At 37.2% G+C, this 24326-nt stretch overlaps 1 protein-coding gene across 6 annotated transcripts in view; it reads right to left on the reverse strand.

Annotated features, from left to right (window-relative positions):
* Positions 1-3666: 3666 nt before the first annotated feature.
* KLHL24 (kelch like family member 24) overlaps positions 3667-24326 on the reverse strand; it is a 52310-nt gene continuing 31650 nt past the window's right edge. For 4 of the 6 annotated variants that reach the window (XM_053565276.1, XM_053565275.1, XM_053565277.1 and 1 more), the window contains 5 exons: positions 22618-22802; positions 21420-21538; positions 19843-20031; positions 18295-18483; positions 6963-12524 (listed from right to left, as the gene is read on the reverse strand). In XM_053565276.1, coding sequence (XP_053421251.1) covers positions 12324-12524; positions 18295-18483; positions 19843-20031; positions 21420-21538; positions 22618-22802 — 883 coding nt within the window. In that variant the 3' untranslated portion in view covers positions 6963-12323. Of the gene's footprint in view, positions 4027-6962; positions 12525-15540; positions 15605-18294; positions 18484-19842; positions 20032-21419; positions 21539-22617; positions 22803-24326 lie in introns of those variants that run through there. The other 2 variants (XM_053565280.1, XM_053565281.1) reach the window with 2 other exon arrangements.

The raw sequence follows: 24326 nt of genomic DNA on the forward strand, positions 1-24326 counted from the left end.
TGAACTCAGGAATTCTGAGACTAGCCTGAGTAAGAGAGAGAGCCTGTCTCTACTAAAAATAGAAAAATTAGCTGAGCCTTGTGGTGCACGCCTACAGTATTCCTAGCTACTTGGGAGGCTGAGGCAAGAGAACTATTTGTGCTCAAGACTTTGAGGTTGCTGTGAGCTATGATGCCATAGCACTCTATCGAGGGTGATAAATGAGACTCTGTCTCAAAAAAACAAAACAAAACAAAACAAACAAAAAAACCTTACTACCTGTGTGTCTTGGGGCCAAATAGTTAACCTTTCTGTGCCTAAGTATCATCTCTCCCTATATAAGTTTGCGATGAGGATTAAGTTAGAATGTAAAAGCACTTAGCACAGAGCTTGGCAATGGTGCTTAGTCCCAATGGTTAATAACAGCTTGAAGAAATTTAATTCATTTATTTACTTGATCAACTTGGAGCTCTTAATACTAACCAGGAAAAATGTTTTCTTCTAGGGTTGCAAAAAATAAATATGGCATTCCTTGTACTCAAATAACCCAACTGAAACTGCACTTGCTAGATCACCAATTACATCTTGGTTGAGAAACTTGAAGTCCTTATCTTATATAACTTCCCTTTAACTTTGATGCTGTTGATTACATTTTTTCTGTCTTGGCTACAATTACAGAACTCTGTACTACTTTTCCTTTTACTTCTTTTGAGCCCCTCAAGCTGTTGGTGTTGGACACCAGCTTCTAGCATAAGCAACCCCCCTACTCCCAACCACTGGGCTCCTTTTCTTGGGTCAGTGTCAGCACTCCTGAAAAGTTCTTGACTAACTTTATTATTATTTTTTTATTTTTAAATTATTTTTGGAGACGAGTCTCACTTTGTCACCCCTGGGAGGGCTCAGGCAGAGCTCAAGAGTTAGAGACCATTCTGAGCAAGAGGGAGACCCTATCTCTGCTAAAAATAGAAAAACTAGCCGTGCATGGTGGCAGGCACCTGTAGTCTCAGCTACTTGGGAGGCTGAGACAAGAGGTTGCTGTGAGCTATGACAACATGGTACTCCACCCAGGGTGTCAGAGTGAGACTGTCTCAAAAAAAATAAATCCTCTGTTCTTCCATTGAGAGATTTATCACGTTTTATCAAAATAAAAATATATAAGTACTCAAAGCCTTGTTTTTTTAATACAAATTCTTCTTTAGGACTTCAACTAGAGTATGCAAATATGGACTACTACGTTTATCAAAGTATGACTCAAAAGTCCTGTTTTAAGGTCTATTTTTAAGAGACTTTGGCATAGCCATAAAAACCAGAATTGGCACTTAGAACATTAAGTATCTCTGTAGTATCAGAATACAAAATGAATAAGTGATTTGTGCCTGAATGTCAATTTATAGAGAGGTCGCTGGGTGATTTGGAGAGGTCCATACCATTGAAAGAAAAGGTTAATGTTATTCAAAAATTGCCTGCAAATGACAGGAGTGATCACAGGGGAAGAATCACTGTTGGCAGGAAGCAGAAAGGAGTGAGGGGAAAGCATAGTCACAACGTATACTGGGGTTTCCTCAGGAAAGGCAGGGCAAGGTGAACAGTTCAGGATTGGCTAATGTGAATAATTCTTGCAGACATTAGGGCATGGGGGGCTGTCTCTAGTTACCTGGTACTTGGTCCTGAGTTGAATTTGGGCAGGGAAAATGATGACTTGGTCTGTGAAGAGTTAGATAAAGGATGTGGTTGAAGATTTGGACTTGGATTTGTCAGTTTGTATGTGAAAGGCAAGCTCACTGACAAGTAGTCTACTGGTGTCTCTGGGAATTAGCTAGCCCTGGGAGAGGCATCCAGTCAGCAAGGCCTCTAATGGGTGGAAAAACATTATAAAGTATGGAAAATAAAAAATATGACAAATGCAGTAAGATTTAGTTCCAGTTTTCAAAAGACCCCAATATAATTGGGAGGAAATCATACCTTCTGATTTTCTGTCTCTGTTACCAGTTAATAGTAGAGAAGCAGAAGGCAGGGATAGCCCATTCCTCCCCTTCCCCCCTTATTCTATTAGGAGAGCAGGTGATTTAGTTAAAGAGAAAATTTAAAGTACAAGAGGCTCCTACTTAACATTGTCCATGGTTTTCGAAATATAAGCTAATGAATTTTTTTTTTTTTGAGACAGAGCTGCAAGCTGTCACCTTGAGTAGAGTGCTATGGTATCATAGCTCACAGCAACCTCCAACTCAAGCGATTTGCCTGCCTCTGCCTCCCAAGTAGTTGGGATTACAGGCACCTGCCACAATGTCTGGCTATTTTTTGGTCGCAGCCATCATTGTTGTTTGGTGGGCATGGGCTTGAGTCAAACCTGCCAGCTCAGGTGTATGTGGCTGGCGCTTTACCTGCTTAAGCCACAGGCGCCAAGTTAGAATATATATATATAATTACATATATATAAATATATAACATATATATATATATGTTATATATATATAATTTTTTTTCTTTTTGCATTTTTTTGGCCGGAGCTGGGTTTGAACCCACCACCCTTGGCATATGGGGCCGGCGCCCTACTCCTTGAGCCACAGGCGCTGCCCGGTAATCAATACATATACATATTTTTGGAGACAGAGTCTTACTTTGTTGCCCTCGATAGAGTGCTGTAGCGTCACAGCTCACAGCAACCTCCAGCTCTTGGGCTTAGGTGATTCTCTTGCCTCAGTGTCCTGAGTAGCTGGGACTACAGGTGCCTGCCACAACACCCAGCTATTTTTGTTGCAGTTTGGCTGGGGCCGGGTTGGAACGTGCCACCCTCGGTATATGGGGTCTGCGCCCTACTCACTGAGCCATAGGCTCCACCCTAATTAATATTTTTAATTCTTTCAGTACCTTCCCTGCCTTTGCACATTGCATTTTTTAAAGATTAATTTATTTTTATAATTTTTTTACCTTAATTTTTATTAAATCATAAATGGATACATTTATGGGGTATAATGTGATGATTTGATATACAATGTGGAATGCTTAAATCAGACAGATTAACAGCCCATCACCTCACTTATTTTTTGTATGAGACATTTATAATATACTCTTAGTTGTTTTGAAATGTACCCTTGCATCGTGCACATTGGGTGAGATTCCACCAAATACCCTCCCCCCTCCCTTTACCCTCCCACCTGCCTTCTCTCCCCTCCTTCTCTCTGGACTGGATTTGTATTTTATCATTTGTATGAATGTGTAAGTGATTATATATTGGTTTCATAATAGTATTGAGTACACTGGACACTTTTTTCCCCATTCTTGAGATATTTTACTAAGAATATGTTCCAGCTCCATCCAGGTAAACATAAAAGATGTAAAGTCTCCATCTTTTTATGGCTGTATAGTATACATATATATAGCTGTGGTATACATATACCACAATTTGTTTTGTTTTGTTTTTTTGAGACAGAGCCTCAAGTTGTTGCCCTGGGTAGAGTGCTGTGGCATCATAGCTCACAGCAACCTCCAACTCCTGGACTCAAGCGATTCTCCAGCCTCTGCCTCCCAAGTAACTCGGACTACAGGCACCCACCACAACGCCTGGCTACTTTCTGGTTGCAGCCGTCATTGTTGTTTGGCAGGTCTGGGCTGGAATCAAACCCGCCAGCTCAGGTGTATGTGGCTGGCGCCTTAGCCGCTTGAGCCACAGGTGCAGAGCCATATACCACAATTTATTAATCCAGTCATGGGTTGATTGATAGGCATTTGGGCTGCTTCTGTGACTTGGCGATTATGAAATGGGCTGCAATAAACATTCTGGTGCAAATGTCTTTGTGGTAAAATGATTTTTGTTCATCTTAGTAGATACCTAGTAATGGAATTGCAGGATCAAATGGTAGGTCAACTTTTAGTTCCTTTAGAGTTCTCCAAACTTCTTTCCAAAAAGGCTGTATTAGTTTGCAATTCCACCAACAGTGTAGAAGTGTTCCCTTCTCTCCACCTTCACGCCAACATCTGCAGTTTGGGGATTTTATGATGTGGGCTAATCTTGCTAGAGTTATAGTGCTGGGTGAACTGGCTGAAAACCTGTAGAAGACAAACCGGACACTCACCTTTCAGCACTAACAAAAATTGATTCTCACTAGATAAAAGACTTAAGACATGAAACCATAAAAATACTAGAAGAGAGTGCAGGGAAAACTCTTGAAGATAATGGCCTGGGAAAATATTTTGAGGAGGACCCTCCACCCCCTGGTAATTGAAGCAACACCAAAAATATTATTACTGCAATCTGATCAAGCTAAAAAGCTTCTGCACAGCTAAGGGCAAGTAAAGCCAATAGACAGCCTTCAGAATGGGAGAAGATTTTTGCAGGTTATGATTCTGATAAAGGTCTGGTAACTAGAATTTACAAATTAATAAGAACAAACCCCATTTCTTTGTGGGCAAGAGACTTGAACAGAAGCGTTTCTGAAGATGACAGGCGAATGGCCAAAAAACACATGAAAAATGTTCATTATCTTTAATCACCAAAAATGCAAATTGAAACCACTTTGAGATATCACCTAATTCCAGTAAGATTAGCTCACATTGCATTTTTGTCAGCGGCTCAGATCAGTGCATAGAGAAGGAAGCAACAGTGTGAGACAGACTCATCTGAGTATCTTAAGGTAACATTTATGGGCTCAGCACCTGTAACTCAGTGGTTAGGGTGCCGGCCACATACACCAGGGGTGGCAGGTTCAAACCCGGCCCAGCCTGCTAAACAATGACAAGTGCAACAAAAAAATAGCCGGCATTGTGGCAGGCATCTGTAGTCCTAGCTACTTGGGAGGCTGAGGCAAGAGAATTGCTTGAGCCCAGGAGTTGGAGGTTGCTGTGAGCTGTGACACCACAGTACTCTACCAAGGGCGACAAAGTGAGACTGTCTCAAAAACACCCCTAACATTTATGGGTTGCTTTTCATTGCCAGGACCATGTTCACCCTTCAGTATACATTGCATAATCTCACCTCCTTACAAGAAGCCTGTAAGACAGGCGTCCTCAAACTGTGGCCCGCAGGCCACATGAAGTGGTGTGATTGTATTTGTTCCCGTTTTGTTTTTTACTTCAAAATAAGATATGTGCAGTGTGCATAGGAATTTGTTCATAGTTTTTTTTTTTAAACTATAGTCTGGCCCTTCAACAGTCTGAGGGACAGTGAATTGGCCCCCTGTTTAAAAAGTTTGAGGATGCCTGCTGTAAGGTGAGTATTAATACATAGCTGCATTTCCCTTAACAGGGAAAGTAAGACTGAGACATAAAAGGCTCCCTGGCAGAGCACGTTGGAATCAGGTGTGATGAAGCCTGTGCACTTAAGATGCAGCTACAGAAGAATTCAGTCAAATGAAAACATTTTAACATTTACTATCTAAAAAGCACTCTAACTTGCCACTTTATTTTGATGGCACCAAAATGTTTATAACCATCTAAGACAGTGGTTCTCAACCTTCCTAATGCCGCAACCCTTTAATTAGAGGTCACGACCCACAGGTTGAGAACTGCTGGTCTAAACATTGTATGGGGTTCTATGACATATTTTTATGTCTCTTCAAAAATTTATTTTTGTCATCCTCTGTTACAACAGTAAGGCTGGATCTGGGAGTGATGGACAAAAAGCTGCACTCTCTCCTGTATCCCCTTAGCTTCAGCGCCTAGCAGGGAACCAACAGGGAATGAACCAGACAGAAAAGCACTTTGCAGAGTCACAGCCCAGGCACCACCAGGCATCGCAATGTAAGACACAGAAGCTGTTGAAGATTGATGGTTACTGGAGGATCAGAGAACTCCCTGGATAATTACAACCTCAGAACTCCCGGCAATTTTTCTAGTGGAAGCAGCCCCACAGCTGTTCACCTTGTGGAACCCCCAGTTTGGATTCACCAATCCTGAATAAAGCTGTGTCCTACATAAAAACTTCCAATGCTGAAGAACTCTTACCGAAAGTCACAAGTATTGTCCCCCACCACCTCAAAACTCACCAGGATCCCTGAAGAATCCACTTGCTAATAAAATGTTTAACGTTCCTCCCGATTTTTTTCCTTTTCTCCACAACTTTTCTCAGGATGCCTGGCTACTCTCACGTATTCAAACTGGGGATGACCTCCTTGAAGCCTGTAAAGATCTGTGGCTACAGGGCACCTTCCAAGACTTTCTCCCTGAAGAAACTCAATTTTTCTTCTTCCTTTTTTTTCCTTCTGGCTACCCCTCCTGTCGATTCTGGCCTTTCTCCCCTACCTATCGACAGATGGTAAAGTCACTAATTATAATCCTTTTCATTCTCAGTTACAGATCAGCAATTCTCTGCCTCATCTCTTGATTTATTGACTAGTCACCCGAAAACTGCTCATATCCTCACTTTACTGAATACCAACCAGCTCAGACTGAAAATCCAGAAATATTCCCTGTAAACGTCACTTTCCTTCCCCCGCCCATTTTCTTTTTACAGGCAGTCCACTCAGCCCCCTCCTCCTACAGGAAGCAGCCTAAGAGACACCATGCCCATCACCCAGCCTCCTCATAATAGATTATGGGGACAGGAATGATAGAATCAGGTTACCAACCCACCCAGGAAGGATCCTTTCCTGGGAAGCATGTCCCTCCCAGGAAATAGTGAACAGACCAATCCAGGCCTCCGTAACCTTTTCCTACCTACCTGCCCAGGTAAAGCTATGGACAAACCAATCCTGGCTGCCCTAACCCTTTAAATCCCCATCTGCCATAGCCCATGTGTGGATTTTTCCCTAGTCAAGAATGTCACCCTACCTGCACCCCAGGTGGAATAAAAGCTACTTTGTGCTTTTAGTTTCTTTACTGTTCCAGTCATTTTGTGTATATACTAATAAGTACACATGTGTGCGTGTGTGTCTGTCTATAGTATTTTCCCCATTTATTTTTGGCACAGCCACTTGGATATATTTAAAATAAAACAGAACAACAAATTTTTGGTAAACAAAATTTAATACAACCATATAGTCAAGTAATAATGGTTAAAAGACATTTTATTAGATATAACAACTTAAAAAATGAAACTATGCAAATATACTACATGTGCTACAACTGAATTGAGAACAATGAAATACAAAGCTTTTTTTTCTTTTACTGTGAAGATTCTGGATCTTCTAATTGAAAACAAATGACTTTTGGCTGCCACAGGTCTGTACAGCAGTTGTAAAGCAGATTATACTTTTGTTCAATTTTAAAACTGTGTTGTCTTAGATCAACGGTTCTCAACCTGTGGGTCATGACCCACAGGAATTGTATTAAAGGGTTGCGGCGTTAGGAAGGTTGAGAACCACTGTCTTAGATAGATCTGGAAATTTTCAACAAAATTTTAAATAAAGAAATTATGGGGAGGGTGATGGGGACAAGAAGAGTAAGTGCTTTTTCAAGAAGGTCTAATGAAAAAGCCTGCAGAGGAAAAAAAATAGTACATAAGAAGGGAACAAAAATAAGCGGATATACTTTCGTTACATTAGATGTAGATATTGCAAATGACATATTACGAGAGTTTAATCAGTGTAAGATAAATGTTTGTCTGAATATCTTAAACAGCACCTAGGTATCAAAAAATAAAAACATAAAATATAATAAAACTCCAAACACTCAACAACCTCCCATAACATTTTCATTCTGCCAAGCAACCACATGGTTGATATTCATTAAAAAATTTAAGAAGGGTAGTTTACTCTGTAGGAAACAAATATGAACCTTATCTAAGGTAAGCTTTATTTAGATTGGAAATGAGTTGAAATAGTACTGGAGAACTTAAGGCACATAAACAATTCAGGTGCAGTTATTTTAAGAACATTAAAACAAACCTTTGGAACAGTATATAAAATAAGCTATGACTGTTGCTGTTCTGAAAAATTATTTATGATCATCTTTTAGCGCTAGGTAAATTTAATATCTAAGGCCATCACACAAATGTAAAACATTCATATAAAATATTTAAAAATGTCTAAAGTATGTTGCAAACATCTCTGGAATTATCAAATCACACTCCTGGCTCAAATGGTTCCTGGTGCCTAGCATCAGTTGTGACAGTAAGTATAGCAGGCTAGACAAACCTACTGCCTTAAAGGTCAACCAAATTGCCCCTTTCTGGTTACTTGGTATGGTAAAATTTATTTATTCAACTAAAAAGAATAATGGGGTGAGAGGTGGCTTTCAATATGATGCACAAAAACTTCTAATAAGGCCAAAACTATGTTGAAGTTAACTAGTGTCTTGAGTTTACTAAAACAAAGGCAGTCCATAGGAAGCCTTTAAGAGACATTATCTTGTCATTCTGCACCACATCAATAGTTCTCCCTCTTTGAAAACAGAGTTTGAAGTAGATGTTGTCTTTCCCACATATAAATCTCAAGACATAAAAGGCACACACAAATAATTCAACCCCTCTCTTTTCATATATGGGTTCTCACAGCAATTAAAAAAAATAATCTATCGCCATATCCAGACAATCGGGAAAAAAAACCCCAAAACACATATACCTGGTTTGCATATTGACAAAAGTGATGTAATTGAACCTTTGTCTTTCCTGAGTTTCAAAAAGGGTATTTGATAGTAAAGATACATAAATAATTCATATTCATAAAAGAAAATGTATCAGTCCACAAAACATTTTCATCTTTCTAATATAAAAGAATGAATGTTTAACCACTGCCATGTGTGAAGCCCCTTTATACCAAATTTAATTTACTGTGGAATCATAAATTGAAGGTTGTTTAGTTATAGCACTTTAAATACCCCAAACAGGCAAAAGGGACAAGTTAATACCCTCCCTGAGTATTTACATCGTCTTTTCTTAACACCTGGCTTAAATGGAGTAAATACCTGTATTTCAGTCATCTAGGAAAAAAAGTTACTGAAGATCCAATAGGCTATCATTTCATACCTGTGCAGTAAAGTCAGTAGTAAGATGAGAGAAGAAAAGAAGTTGTTCTGCTATAAAAATTAGATCACTTTGTAGCTCACTCACATAGAGGAAAACATGGAAAATAGTTAATGTTCACTAAAAAACCCCACAAAAAACCCCAACAGTACTTTTTTGTTGTTCCATAAAGCATACCTTTGAATTCCATTTTTAACTGAGGTATCGCAGCTAGGTTTAGCTAACTCTTCTCTTCTGACTTTTTTTTTTTTTTTTTGAGATAGAGTCTCACTATGTTGCCTTGGCATCACAGCTCACAACAACCTCAAGCTCTTGGGTTTAAACGATTCTCTTGCCTCAGCCTCTCAAGTAGCTGGGACTATAGGCACCCACCACAATGCCCAGCTATTTTTGTTGTTGTTGTTGTTGTCAATTGGAGGGCTTGGGCTGGGTTCGAACCCACTAGCTCCGGTGTTATGTGGCTGGCGCCCTAGCAGCTAAGCTACAGGCACCGAGCCTCTTCTGACCTTTGAAACCAAATGTATTATATAGATTCTGACTGTATGCAAGTCATCATTACTAATACTCATCATGTACTTTCAAATGTAAAAAAAGCTCTCGAAATGCCCAAATAAAAGTCTTCTGAAATTGAATTTAAAATGATTAACTAATTTGTACTTTATGAGGTTTTTAAATGATCATCACAGACTGCTAAAATTCTTGGTGTATGTAAATATGTGTGCATACAACTATACTATCTACCTATAATACATACACTTGTGCATATATACATAGAAAAGGGCTCATATGAGGATAACCTATCAAAATAAAAATTTGTCAACTATGTGATGACTGACTGAATATAATTTAACAACCATTTGGTTGATACAGTCCTTTTGATATGCTAATTATACTCTAAAATTCTTTTCTATTTTATCAAAGCTAACATCATTATTTATCAAGAATTAGAATAGGAAAATAAATAATTTTGAAAAATTAAAGTATCACTTGGGAGATTCAGGTGTGATGGCTCATGTCTGTAATCCTAGCATTTTGGGAAGCTGAAGTGGGAGGACTGATTGAGGCTAGGAGTTCAAGACCAGCCTGAACAACAAAGCAAGATTTTGCTTCTATAAAAAACAGAAAAATTAGCTAGGTGTGGTGGCAAGTGTCTGCAGTCTCAGCCAGGTAGATCACTTGAGCCCAGGAGTTTGGGGTTGCTGTGAGCTATGATGATACCACTGCACTCTACTCCGGGTAACAGAGTGAGACTCTGTCTCAAGAAAAAAAATCAGTTGGGTAACCTTAAACATAGTTACTTAATTTTCTAGAATTCAAGCTAAGATCCTGGTGGCCTTCAACATAAATTACAACTACTTAATTTATTTCATTTTAAATTATGTAGAGAAAAAAATAATATTGGTATGAGGTCTGTATTTAAGCCAATTTTTTAGGATATCATTTCAAATTTACTATAATAAACATATAGATATTAAAATAAATGCATAACAAAAGTAAATAGTTAATACTTTTAAGATAGACAAAAATACTAGAATACAAAGTTACTTTGAGAAAGTCTTTTTTATGTGAAGTCTCTGTATTTATGAATGGGCAGGATCTTACAAAAAAACATAAAACATAACTATCATACATACAATCTTCAGCATTAACAAAACACTTTTTCACACATTATCTCATTTACTCTAAAGAACTTCTGACCTAAATAGGTTTCGCAGTAGATGTTTACTCTAAAATTAAAGTATCCCAATTATACCTGTAACTATCTTCCAACTGAAATGACAGAAAATTTGTTTTCTGAATTTCTCTGATACTTATTACAAAAAGGTATCTATCATTTTAAAATTATGATTTAACAACCAAAAATTCCCTAAAAATTTGTTAAAATTTTTTTAGAGTTTTCCTGGGAATTTTGATTCTACCTAACCATTAAAGATTAAAGTTTCCAATGTCTATTTGAAATCTCTGTATCATTCTAAGGTGAGAAAAAAAATGTTTACCAATGTTAGGTTTTTGATTACAGCCTTAATTTTAACAGAAGCCTGGTGACACTGTAATCATATATTTTCATCATTGCTCCTATGACAAAGAATATACAATTAAAATGTGAGTGACAACAGTGAGTGGGAATTAGCAATAGAGCAGGCTAACTAGAACATCCCTAAAATGTTGTAAATTATCTCTGTCCACCCAGAATTATGATAATCACTATAGCATATTCCTGTCTTATCTATTTGCCTTAGAAAAAAAAAATTTACTGTCTCTGAGAACTGATAAGCTTTATGAACTGGAAGTTGAGATATTTAGACAAAAGTGGTTTGTTGTTTAGAAGCTTAAAATGTTGATCAATATTAAAATATTGGGTACTCAATGGATGACTTATTTTGGCAGATGGGAACTACTACTAAATTTTGGGGGTTGCAGCTAATTTTAAAAGAAAAATGGACCCACTGAGATAGGTGGTCCCTGCTTAATCCTATTAAAGATACCTTAGTTGTAGAGACTGTCAGGATTTCTGGCTGTTCGTAAGAAAGTAGGATAACCTAAGGAAGAGGTCCTCACACAAAGCACCACACTAATGAGGCCAAACCCCACTGGGCTGGGGAGAAAGCCTGTCCTAGTTTCTCACAAGACAATATTGCAGAATGGATTTTAACTCATGTTAGGTTCAAGAAAAGGAGCTTCCTTAGAGGCCTTAGAGAGCCACAGTGGGACATTTTCTTTCAATGGTTTCTTAATTTTTTCTGAGAAATTAACCTGCAATTGAAATTCCCCTGGAAATTTTACTTTTTTCTCTCTTCTACCCAACCCTCCTACCCCACTAAATATTAACATGTTTAATATAAGTCAGCAATTCTAAGAATAAAGTCATAGTAATTAGTATTTTATGATATGTGAATTGTTTTCATTGTATTTTTATCAATGACAGAAATAAAACCTTCAATTAAAAAAAAAACCTATCACAAAGATTTTAAAATTTATTTTTTCCCCTTAGAATGCATTCTAAGCATTAGGTGATTCAACCTAAATGTAGCCTCAAGTCATACAATTTTTTCTACCTATATGACACAATAACAAATACGCAGTCTTGCACATAAGCATCAGTAAATGAAGAGACTATTCACAAATTCCTAAAAGGTATACAGACAGACATTATTATTTTCTACTCCACATAGCCTTCTGACAAATTCTTAAAAAGGAACACTCTCAAAGGCCAAGCAACAACCACCATTACCTTTAACAAAAAAAAGTGTTGTTTTTTTTTTTAAATTATAGGGAAGGCTTTATTTCAGTTTGAAAGACTGCTTATTTGGGAGAAAAAGGTGCCAAATTATTATTTTTACTATTTTTTGTATATGGTACAAAGGAGGTAAAGTCAAGTTCGCATTCTGGAGTTGTAACAACATCTCATCTTGGATTGGTGTGGCTTCTTGGGTGAGGTATCCAGGCTTTAGAGTTTAAAGCATTTCTCATTGTATCTATGAATAGTCACACAGCCGTGATAGGACACTGGCCTGGGCATTGCAGCTACCCCTGTGATGATACTTGTTGCAGGATCATAACAGAGAATAGTGTCTGTGGCTTCTCCATTTTCCCGTCTTCCACCCAGGATATATATTTTACCATTGCACACAGACATGCCACAGTTTTCCTGTTTAATCAAATATATATATAAAAAAAATTAGCCATTTAAGATAAGGGATTTGATGACAAACTGAAAAGCAAATGATGGCTTAAAACAGTCAAAAAATAAGGAGATGAGCTATACTCCCTTATCCTGTCCTGGATAATTTTACATGGACAAAGTGAGTGTTAATACAGATTAAATGTTAGTAATTGGGGCCAAGATGTAGAAAGTAGGGTAGGCATGGTGGATTGGTAGAAAGGTTTTAACTTAATGGAAATTAAACAAAAAATATTTTTGAAGAGCTTGGCTTGCTTCTCCATTGCAGCAAGTTTATTACAGAAAGTAGCTATTACATGACCAAGGAGTAGGAACATTATTCATTACATGGGATCACCCACAAGTTGAATGAATGAATGAATGAACAATTTATAACCAAATTAACAAAACAGTGTTATTAGGGGCTTTGGCTGGGACATAGAAATGAAGCAAAAAATATTTTACAGTTACCTTTCCTTTCAATGGGATTCCTAGCTAAATTTTACTCTTCTCTGTCAATAATATTACTGTATAAAACATATTCTTGCAAGGTTAAGAGTAATTTTTCAAAGAAAGAATTGACACTAAAAATTAGCTTGCTATTACGTGGATCTGATTATGTGCAGACCAAATATTCTTCCATTTACATTTCATTTTAATTTAGAAGTTAGTGTATCTTATTATCCTGATTCCACATAAATACCAATAAAATAGGTTTTACCACCAAGTTCAATAAGCATTTTTACTTGACTAGATTTGTTGTATATAAATTTCACTCTTGTAGACAAAATCAAATATTGGTGGAATTATGTAATAAAAGGTTACTATGTTCAGGCCTGAAAGAATTATTGAGGACTTAAAAATGCCTATATCAGAGTTTATTATACCCAGAATGACCTGGCCCATTATCATTAATGGATGACACTTTATCCAAAATACCACACTATCATGAATTGACTCAATAAGGGCCAAACTACAATATTTTTCATTTAAAGTACAATGAGCTCTTTCCATGAATTCTAAAAGTTATGAATATAATGAAAACAAAAATATCCTTAATTTTCAGATATAAGCTAGTTCCCACTAGTGAACTAGTTGCTGTGGTGATGATGATACAACAACAATATATAATCACATGATCTGGATATTAACATAATTTCAGATAATAATGATCAGAGTTAAATGAAGCGAGCAATCTTAAAAATAATTATTTGTATTAGAACCAGATACGATGTAATAATTCATTTCACACTATGTAAAATACTGTTTGTTCACACTATGTGTTTATTTATACTATGTGAAAAACGTACTCTTCACTCAGGAGTAAGGACAGCTAGTGAGAAAACTTCATATACAAATATATGAAGTTTTAATATTATTTTAAAAAACTGAAATGAAACATAATCCTAATTTTACAAAAAAAAGAAAACTCTCCTTCATTATTTTGGATGCTTAAATGTTAAAATGCCAACAATATCCCCCAATCAGATTTCTTTTTCATTTAAATATTCTAATCTTTAATGACATTTTAAAACCTGGTCTACTAAAAAAATTTTTTTCATCATTGACTTAAAAAATTGCTCCCTCCCCCATTTTTTAAAATGAGGTTCCTGACAGAAGTTAAAAAGCCGAGTATGTTTAGAATAAGAGTAAGAAGTGTGTGTGAGAGGTAGCGGGATCATTGCCTGCATCCTCCACACACACACAAAAAGAATAAGACGTGTGGCTTTTAGGAATTAGGCAAAGTCAAGCAGCATGGAAATACAGACAAGCAGAGAACTAGGCTGGGTCCATCAGGACTGTAAAAAGAGAGCTCATCATTTTTGTTGTTGTTGTCGTTGTTTTTGAGATAGAGTCTCAAGCTGTCGCCCTGAGTAGAGTGCTGTGGCATCACGGCTCACAGCAACCTCAAACTCCTGGGCCCAAGTGATTCTCTTGCCTCCGCCTCCCAAGTAGCTATGACTACAGGGACCTGCCACAATGCCCAGCTATTTTTCAGCCTGGGCTGGATTTGAACCTGCCAGCTCTGGTGTATGTGGCTGGTGCCCTAGCCACCTGAGCTACAGGTGCCGAGCCTGTTTTTCATCATTTAATATTCTAAACATTTTTTAAAAAGCAATAGCTCTGGACTCACTTAACTGCCTACAATGAAATTAGTTCGACTTATTCTTTTGAACTGATTAGCATTAAAAAGGTGGTTATAAATAAACCTTATAAATGGTTCAAAAATACCTATCAGTAATGTACACACTGGCATACTTAGTAGAACTGGCAGTAAGAATGAAGAAGGAAGAGAAGATAATCCCCCAAATCCCAGTACTAGATATGGACTTCAGTTTTGTCTTCACTATATTTAATAACTTCTGATCTAAGTGTTTTTCCTTAAGATTTCTAACGTTGATGCTATTGTTTAATTAGAGAAAATGTGCCATGTGTGTCCTGTTGCTTATTTTTTCTTAGTTTTATCTTAATAATCTAGGGTGGCGCCTGTGGCTCAAGGTGTAGGGCGCCGGTCCCATATGCTGGAGGTGGCGGATTCAAACCCAGCCCTGGCCAAAAACCACAAAAAACCCCACAAAAATCTAGTTAAAAATGTATTCACTGTAAGCCCTACATAAAACTAGATGATGATGGGGCGGTGCCTGTGGCTCAGTGGGTAGGGCGCTGGCCCCATATACCGAGGGTGGCGGGTTCAAACCGGGCCCCGGCCAAACTGCAACCAAAAAATAGCCGGGCGTTGTGGCGGGCGCCTGTAGTCCCAGCTACTTGGGAGGCTGAGGCAAGAGAATCACTTAAGCCCAGGAGTTGGAGGTTGCTGTGAGCTGTGTGAGGCCACGGCACTCTACCGAGGGCCATAAAGTGAGACTCTGTCTCTACAAAAACAAACAAACAAACAAAAAAAAAAAACTAGATGATGGATATTATCTTTTTAAACTCTGTTACCAGTTTATACAGAATAGCCAAGTTGCAAATGAATAGTGATTCTTCATCAACATGGTCTTACGTGGTAGGGCACACTTTCCACTCCACAGGGTTGGAGATTGTGCTTTCCAGGAGAGGCCATTACTCTAGAGAAATATGATTCAATTTTACTAAAATATAAAATACTCACTCTGTTGAAGAGCCTATTTTGCTCTTATGTCTCTTTTATCAGTTGGGGCAATGTTGTTCCAAATATGTTACTAACTAGAGACTATACCACAGCATCAACCACTTTAGAAAATGATACCACACTCAAACTATTTGCCATCCTTATAGTCTATCTATGCTGTACCTCTTATGTATCCTGCATATAAGATTATCTTAGGCTCAGCACCTGTAGCACAGTGGTTACAGCACGGGGCATCAGCCACATACACCGAGGGGGGCGGGTTCGAACCCAGCCTGGGCCAGCTAAACAACAACAACTGCAACCAAGAAATAGCCAGGTGTTGTGGCGGGTGCCTGTAGTTACAGCTCCTTGGGAGGCTGAGGCAAGAGAATCACTTAAGCCCAAAGAGTTGGAGGTTGCTATGAGCTGTGACATCACAGCACTCTACTGAGGGCAGCACAGTGAAACTCTGTCTCAAAAAAAATGATTATCGGTGGTATCTGTGGCTCAGTGAGTAGGGTGCTGGCCCCCTATACTGAGGGTATGGGTTTGAACCCAGCCCCGGCCAAACTGCAACAAAAAGTAGCTGGGCGTGGTGGTGGGTGCCTATAATCCCAGGTACTTGGTAGGCTGAGGCAAGAGAATTGCCTAAGCCCAAGAGCTGGAGGTTGCTGTGAGCTGTGATGCCACAGCACTCTACCAAGGGCGACAAAGTGAGACTCTGTCTCTGGAAAAAAAAAAAAAAAAAAAAATCTTAAAATTAGGTCCCTTTGTGACTTCACTTTGTCATTTGTTTACTTATTTAATAATTGCAAGATATGTATGAGATGAGTTAGAACAAATAGTTTCCTTAAAAAGGCTGAATTCCTGTATAGAAATAGATAATGTTGGGTGGTGCCTGTAGCTCAACAAAGTAGGGCACTGGCCCCATATGCCAGAGGTGGCAGGTTCAAACCCAGCCCTGGCCAAAAACTGCAAAAAAAAAAAAGAAATAGATAATGTATACCCATAGGGGAATATATGATTGCCACACAGAAGTGTTAAGTACTTTAATAGATGAGAAAGAAAAAAGATCAATTTTGGCCTAGGGAAACTCAGTTTGCTGTAACTATCAAGTGGTTCTTGAATTTTGAGTAGAATTATTACACAAGTAGAGAAGGTAAAAAAGGCATGAGAAACTAAGAGAACAGCATGATTATTTATGATCTGTTTAGAGAACACGAATAACAGATACTTAAGGTAACTGGGGTAAAATTATATAGAAAGTGAAGCTGAAAGAGCAATCAAGGGCTAGACAATAGAGAGTCTAGAATGACATGGTAAAACTTTTGGATTTTATTCAGTAGTTTTCCAATCAGGGAGGAGACATAATTAGATCTGTTGGAAAGTAACTGGTGTCAAAAGAGTTAGAGAGACAAGATATTAGAGAAAGCCTAATGTGCACATTGTGAGGATATATAACATGCCCCCTGGGTCAGGGGCTCGTCTACAAATGGAAAGTGAGAACAATGTAACCTAAAAATTGTACCCTCATATTAATTTAAAAAATAAAAAAAAAAAACTCAAAAAAAAAAAAGGTATTAGAGAAAGGAAAACTAATTAGATATTATTGTTTTCGTTTAGGTAATAACTGATGAACTTGAAAGTAAGAACAATAGGAATGGGAAAAATAAGAGAAATTCTGAGGATGTAAAACTGATATTCTGGATTGATTTAATTTAAGAGAAAATGAGGAATATCTATTAAATTAAGTGTCTAGGTTGTTTGGAAATATTAAAAAAAATAGAGTTGGGCATGAAAATGAGTTCTATTTTAAGTTTAAGGTCTTGTAACATACATGACAAATACCAAATAGGAAGTTGGAAATTTGAATTTGGACCACAGGCGAGAGGCTTTGACAGAGGTAAGGATGTGGAAGTGATCAGCACTGAGTAGTAGATGAGATCATTTAAGAATCGAGTATTAACTGGGAAGAAGGCAGAGGAAAGAGGATCAAAGATCACCCATGTTTAGGTAATGAGTGGAAAAAGAAGAGAGTATGTATGAGGGCAAGGAGATTATTAGTCCATCTTAGCACAAAACTTCTAGAGTGGTGTGAGTAGAGCTAGACTTCCAGCAGCAGAAGCATCAAGCATTTTGGTGGAGGAAGGAAAGAGAGTAGGTCGAGGGAAGGCCTTTTTGGGCTGGCAGTGGAGGCAGGGAGTAGGACTCCAGGTGGAGTGTGTGGATGAAAGAAACCTGAGCACAACCGTTTCCTTTATAACAAAAACAAGTTACCTAGCTGCTAGCCAAAGAAGTAACCAGTTTGGGAACATTTCCTTCCTTTTGAAATATGAGACAGAGAAGAAGGCTGGAGTAGAATTCTGAAAAAGGTCAAGAGGAAAAAATCATCAACAGCCCAAGTGCAACATCCCATGGTGACCATGGGATGGGAAAAAGGAAGCTATTGCAATAAAACAACTCATTGGTATGAGTTCAAAACAGATATATATCATAATGCTTTATGTGGAGTTTTTTTTAAATTATAATTTATGTGCACATGAAATATTTTAAATGTAAAACTCCAATGTTGTAATAATGATCATGTACTTGGTCCCTCTTAAGACTTAGATTAAAAAAAAAAAAAAGACTTAGATTTTTTTTTTATGTTATGTTTCATGTTATTACCTGTCGGCTGAATGTATTCTGCACATGCATCCAGTAATCTTCAACTGGATCATAACAGTATATTGCCTTGGTCAGTCCACCAGCAACATATATCAGGTTGTTTAGGGATACAGCTGTTATACACCTCTTGGCAATTGGGATAGCTGCACGAAGTAGCCAAGAATTGGTTTCTGGATCATAAGATTGAACCTAATAATACATACAAATATTTAATTATAATTTATAAATAAGAATATAAATTTATTTAATAAAAAGCCTACCACTGCATAGAAACATGATTAAAAATAAAATCCCATTAATTTAGAGAATTAGGGAAGGTTAGCCTGATGGTAGAATTTTTGAATTATGAAAATTCTCAAAAGAAATACAAATTTATTACTGTCAAGCAGAATAGAATAACAGATTATTTCTAGGATGAATGGTTACTAGGTTTGCTTTACTTATTTCCACCAGAATTAAAAATATAAAAATTATGTTGATGGGATAACTATACCTCAATCTGAATACAATTTCCTTATACTTTCAGGGAGTCCTTTCTTCAAAAGAACACAAGTAAACCGCAAATTCAGTATACCTCAAATTATCACAAAGTCTGAATTAAAGAATTCTAAGTAAATAACATTTAATCACATTAAATTTAATTTAGAAAAAAATGAATGATGAAATTCAGTTAATATTGCTAAGCCAATTAGGCATTAGACACTTTTTTCCAAACATGGTATTATTCCTAAGATGTCAGTACGGCATATGTTCTTTTCTCTTAGGAGTCCAATGAACTGCAACAATTTTGAGTCATCCTCTATTTATACTACCGGTTTCCTTTCCTATTGTCTGTCCTGAAAAGTAATATGCAATTATGCAGAAGATGACCCATTTGGAAGCAATGTATTTACTGTGTTTCATCCTTTGCTAATTCACTTCCCAAGTGTGTTTTGTGTGAATAATTTTTAGATTCTGTAGATGATAGCAGTAAAAGGTTCAGAATAATTTATTTATTTATTTATTTATTTATTTATTTATTTATTTTTGAGACAGAGCCTCAAGCTGTCATCCTTGGTAGAGTGCCCTGGCATCACAGCTCACAGCAACCTCCAATTCCTGGGCTCAAGCGATTCTCCTGCCTCTGCCTTCCAAGTAGCTGGGACTACAGGCGCCTGCCACAATGCCTGGCTATTTTTTGGTTGCAGCCGTCATTGTTGTTTGGAGGATCAGCCAGCTCAGGTGTATGTGGCTGGCGCCTTAGCGGCTTGAGCCACAGGTGCCGAGCCGGCTCAGAAAAATTTATTAAGCATAAAATCTTGACACTGACACTTGAGGCTGACATTAGTCTCATTTCAAAAAGGTTGAATCACATTTGTTACAGAAAATTTTTAGATGTATTAAGGCCTCATTTTAGCAACCCAGAATTCAGTGTTTGCCCCCAAAAGGATAAGGTAGTAGATAAGACCCTCTCATACCAAGCAACCTATCTACCTACTTGATAAGAGCCTTCTGTATTTCCCTTCTTGTATATACCATTGGTAATTTCTTTAAGAGAATATGGCTTACCTTATCAGAACAAGTATTATCATCAGGTCCTCCACCAATCACAAACAATTTGCCTACACAGCTAGTCACTGCAGGAGAACTCACGGCTTCCTTAAGGGGAGCAACTTCAGTCCACCGATTTGAAAAGGAATCGTAGCATTCTACGCTGCTAAGTCTGTTTTGCCCATCATAGCCTCCAACAACATATACCTATATGTAAAATACATGGAACAGTTTTAATTTCAAAAGTCTGAATTCTGAGCTAGTTCATTAAAGAATTAGGGCTTTTTCTCCTTTAAAAAGCCCTCATAACCATTTTTGCAACATATTTAGCTCGGAGTTTCTAAGATTATTTTTTCAGCCTGTACTACCTACCACCAGAGAGACTTTTTAAATATTGTTTTCCTAATAGCTGCCCACTCAATGAAATTTTAATACTACAGATAAATTGTATACCTGTTTACCTTACTTTATGTATATCTGTGCTTTATACATGAAGGGGTATTGTTTTTTTTTCACCCCCCAGAACCAATCTTTACTACCCCCTTGGGGGTATTATTGTCACAATGAGAACTGTATGATACAGCTTAAATATTTATACACATAGATACTGAAATATCCATTATAAAATATTTGAAATGAAATAAACTGAAAATATTATGTACGGATTACTAGACGAAGAATTTTGAGGCAGCCCTATCTTTTAGCCGCTGAAATGCCTAGACCTGACTCAAAGTGAACTCTGTATCTTAAACAGCTTTCACATACATTTTTCTTTCACAAACATGAGTAAGGTAGTACAAATTAATATCTTTATATGACAAGTGAACCAATCAATAAAACTTTTTTTTTTGAGACAAGAGTCTCAAAGCTGTCTCCCTGGGTAGAGTACAGTGGCTTCATAGCTCACAGCAACCTCCAACTCTTGGGCTCAAGTGATCCTCTTGCCTTTTTCTTTTTTTTTTTTTTTTTTGAGACAGAGTCTCCCTATGTCGCCCTTGGTAGAGTGCCGTGGTGTTACAGCTCACAGCAACCTCAAACTCTTGGGCTTACGCAATTCTCCTGCCTCAGCCTCCCAAGTAGCTGGGACTACAGGCACCTGCCACAACGCACGGCTTTATTTATTTATTTTTTTTGTTGCAATTGTCATTGTTATTTAGCTGGCCCAGGCTGGGTTCGAACCCACTAGCCTCAGTGCATATGGCTGGCACCATAACCACCGGGCTACGGTGACAAGCCTTAACACTTATTTTAAATTCATTTTGTAAAAATAAAAAATATCGAATGACATTACTTTAGATAAATATATCTCTGCTTTAATGTCAGTCAATAAAAAGACAAAAATTGCTTGAATTAGACATTGGCCTGTCTTTGTATCTGCTGTGACTCCTTTAAATTCCAAATTGGGAGAACAAAATATCCATTCAAAAGTACAGGGCCACTTTGTTTATATCTTCAGTTTATCTACTGAGGTTAGAAATGGAAGGAAGTACAATTTGAATCTAAAATACCCAGAGGGAGAGTAAAATGAAGGATTCAGCTGTGTAATTTATTTTGGAAATGTGCCAGTAATAGTAATAAAAAGCGGTTTCTCTTACTTTCCCAAGGAGGACAGCCATTTTGTGACGCCATCTGCCTTTGTTTAGAGAGGCAACTCTGATCCAAATATTTAACTGTGAGTTATAAATCCAGACATCACGGCTATTGATTCTTCCACCTTTAAATGCAAAACGATGCATGCACAATAAACTATCACCATATATCTGTCACAAAGAGATATATGCCACCAAAGCACAGGTAATAAAAACATGAGATTTATTTACCCAATTCAAAAGTAAGAGAATTCAGTTCAATAAATGATAATAAGCACCTCTTAAAGTTTAATGGAAATAGTTTACAGAACAGATTTAAAGTTGGCCAATTGTTATCTTGAGAAGTAATGATTATAGGCACAAAATAATAAAATACAGGATATAAACTTTACAAATGAGATTAATTTAAGAGTTAGACATCAGGCGCACCCAAGCAACAGAATTATCCTAAAATATATTTTTTAAAATAACCCATTTTTTAAAAAAGTATACCACTATAAAAAAATCAAGCATGTATTGCCATATTATTTAATGGATAGTAATGTAACAATCTGCAAAGCTGGTAAAATTAAGTTATCAATTAACAGGCTTTCCACCATAGATAACACAGTTATACTTTGTAAAAGTCCATCATTTTATTATCTGTCTGATTTTTTTTTTTTTTTTTTTTGGTTTTTTGGGCCGGGGCTGGGTTTGAACCTGCCACCTCTGGCATATGGGACCGGCGCCCTACTCCTTGAGCCACAGGCGCCGCCCTATTATCTGTCTGATTTTAAAGGTAACATATCACATATCATAAGGAAGTTCAAGTTAAGAATTTTTTAAAAAATCCTATTTTATAAACTTTTGGGAGAACTTCAGAGAATGTGGATTCTATGAGTACTTCTGACTTTACATACTTTATTGTGTTCCTCAAAACAAAGAGGTAAAAGTTCAAAAAAATTATATTCTTTATCTATTTGAGAATATTTAAAATATAGTATGAATAATTTTAAAGCATTTTCTGGTGAATCTTTTGTAAACCATTCTGCATTATCTTCTGCCTGTTTTTAACAGCAAAACATCATACCCAGTTTTATTTGTTGTATAAACTGATTTGCCTGTGCACATATTCAAATTTTACTATTTCAAGACACAGTTATTGTTTAAAATAGCCAATCTGTGTTCAAATTTAAAGTAGCTACTGTAAAAATTCTGTATTTACCTGAGACAAGAATGTCATTCCTTAGAGCACACACTGCATACTCTGATTTGGTAAATTCTGGAAGCTTAGCCAAAGACTTCCATTCTCCTGTTACAGGATCATAGCACTCGGTATATGGAAGATTAAATCCTCCAACACGTTCACATCCTCCAACGACAACTATCACCTCAGAATAGCCAGTGGACCTAAAATAATTATTATTAGAATGCACAATAATATTAAATTAAAATATACGCAAGATTATTTAAAACCCTAGAAACAAACAACATATAATTATAAATAGTTAAGTTTATTCTCTGGGTACATGCCAAATACTACAGGTTGGCAATTACTTTGAGAATATTTACAGAGTAGTGACATCATTAACCACAGAAATTTTCTATTTTTTTTTTTTTCTTTTGGTTTTGACTTAAAAACTGTAAAGCAGGGTGGCGCTGCTGTGGCTCAGTGAGTAGGGTGCCAGCCTCATATACCAAGGGAACCCGGCCCCGGCTAAACTGCAACAAGAAATAGCCAGGCACTGTGGTGGGCACCTGCAGTCCCAGCTACTTGAGAGGCTGAGGCAAGAGAATTGCCTAAGCCCAAGAGCTGGAGGTGGCTGTGAGCTGTGACACCACAGCACTCTACTGAGGGTGACAAAGTGAGACTCTGTCTCTAAAAAAAAATAAAAATAAAACTGTAAAGCAGTCCAAAGAGTCTATCTAACCCAAATGAAACCTGGTAATATTAAGGATGACTTTCAAATGCAGTTTTATAGTGATTCCACATAAGACAACGCACTTTTTCTAAATGTAGGAAAATGGTGCTTTTTCATCAGATTGCTATCTCTAAAAAAGTAATTTATAATATAATTCAAATATCCCTTAAAGGAGTATATGTATGTGTGTGTGTATAAATAATTGCATAATATATACCTTATACGCAATTATTATATGATATATACCATATACAGTATATATTATGCAGTTAATATAGTAAATTGCACATGAACTTTATGGACACCCTGTTATATACATGTTATTTGTTCAGAAATTCATATATTTTTTAAATATAAAGATAAGTAAATTAAGGTAATCCAACTCAAATGTTGGGCAGACATTAAAAATGCTAGCACAGTTTATAACAAAGAATGTTAAAGGACAAAGCATGATGAAAAATTGTACATAACATCTATTCAATATTGTGTAAAAAATGTGTCTGGAAAGAATGTACTAAAATGCTAATAATGGTTATCTCTGAACTGTGTGGCCCTCCCTTTTTTCTTTTCTTTTCTTTTTTTTTTAAGAGACAAGGGCTCACTCTGATGCCTGGGTTAGAATGCAGTTGTACAATTACAGCTCACTGCAGCCCCTACCTCCTGGGCACAAGCAATCCTCCTACCTCACCCTCTGTGAAGTAGGTGGGACTACAGACATCTGCCACTACAGCCTTGGCTCTTTGTTTCCACCATTAGAAATTTTCAAACCAATAATGAGCTTGGGCTATTGTTAGAATGGAAAAAACAACTTTTCTTTTTTTTTTTTTTTTGAGACAGAGTCTTGTTATGTCATGCTCGGTAGGTGCTGTGGCGTCACAGCTCACAGCAACCTCCAACTCTTGGGCTTAAGCAATTCTCTTGCCTCAGTCTCCCAAGTAGCTGGAACTACAGGCTCCCGCCACAACTCCCGGCTATTTTTTTTTTTTTTTTTTTGAGACAGAGCCTCAAGCTG

This window comes from Nycticebus coucang, chromosome 16, assembly GCF_027406575.1.
Source record: "Nycticebus coucang isolate mNycCou1 chromosome 16, mNycCou1.pri, whole genome shotgun sequence".
NCBI lineage: Eukaryota > Metazoa > Chordata > Mammalia > Primates > Lorisidae > Nycticebus > Nycticebus coucang.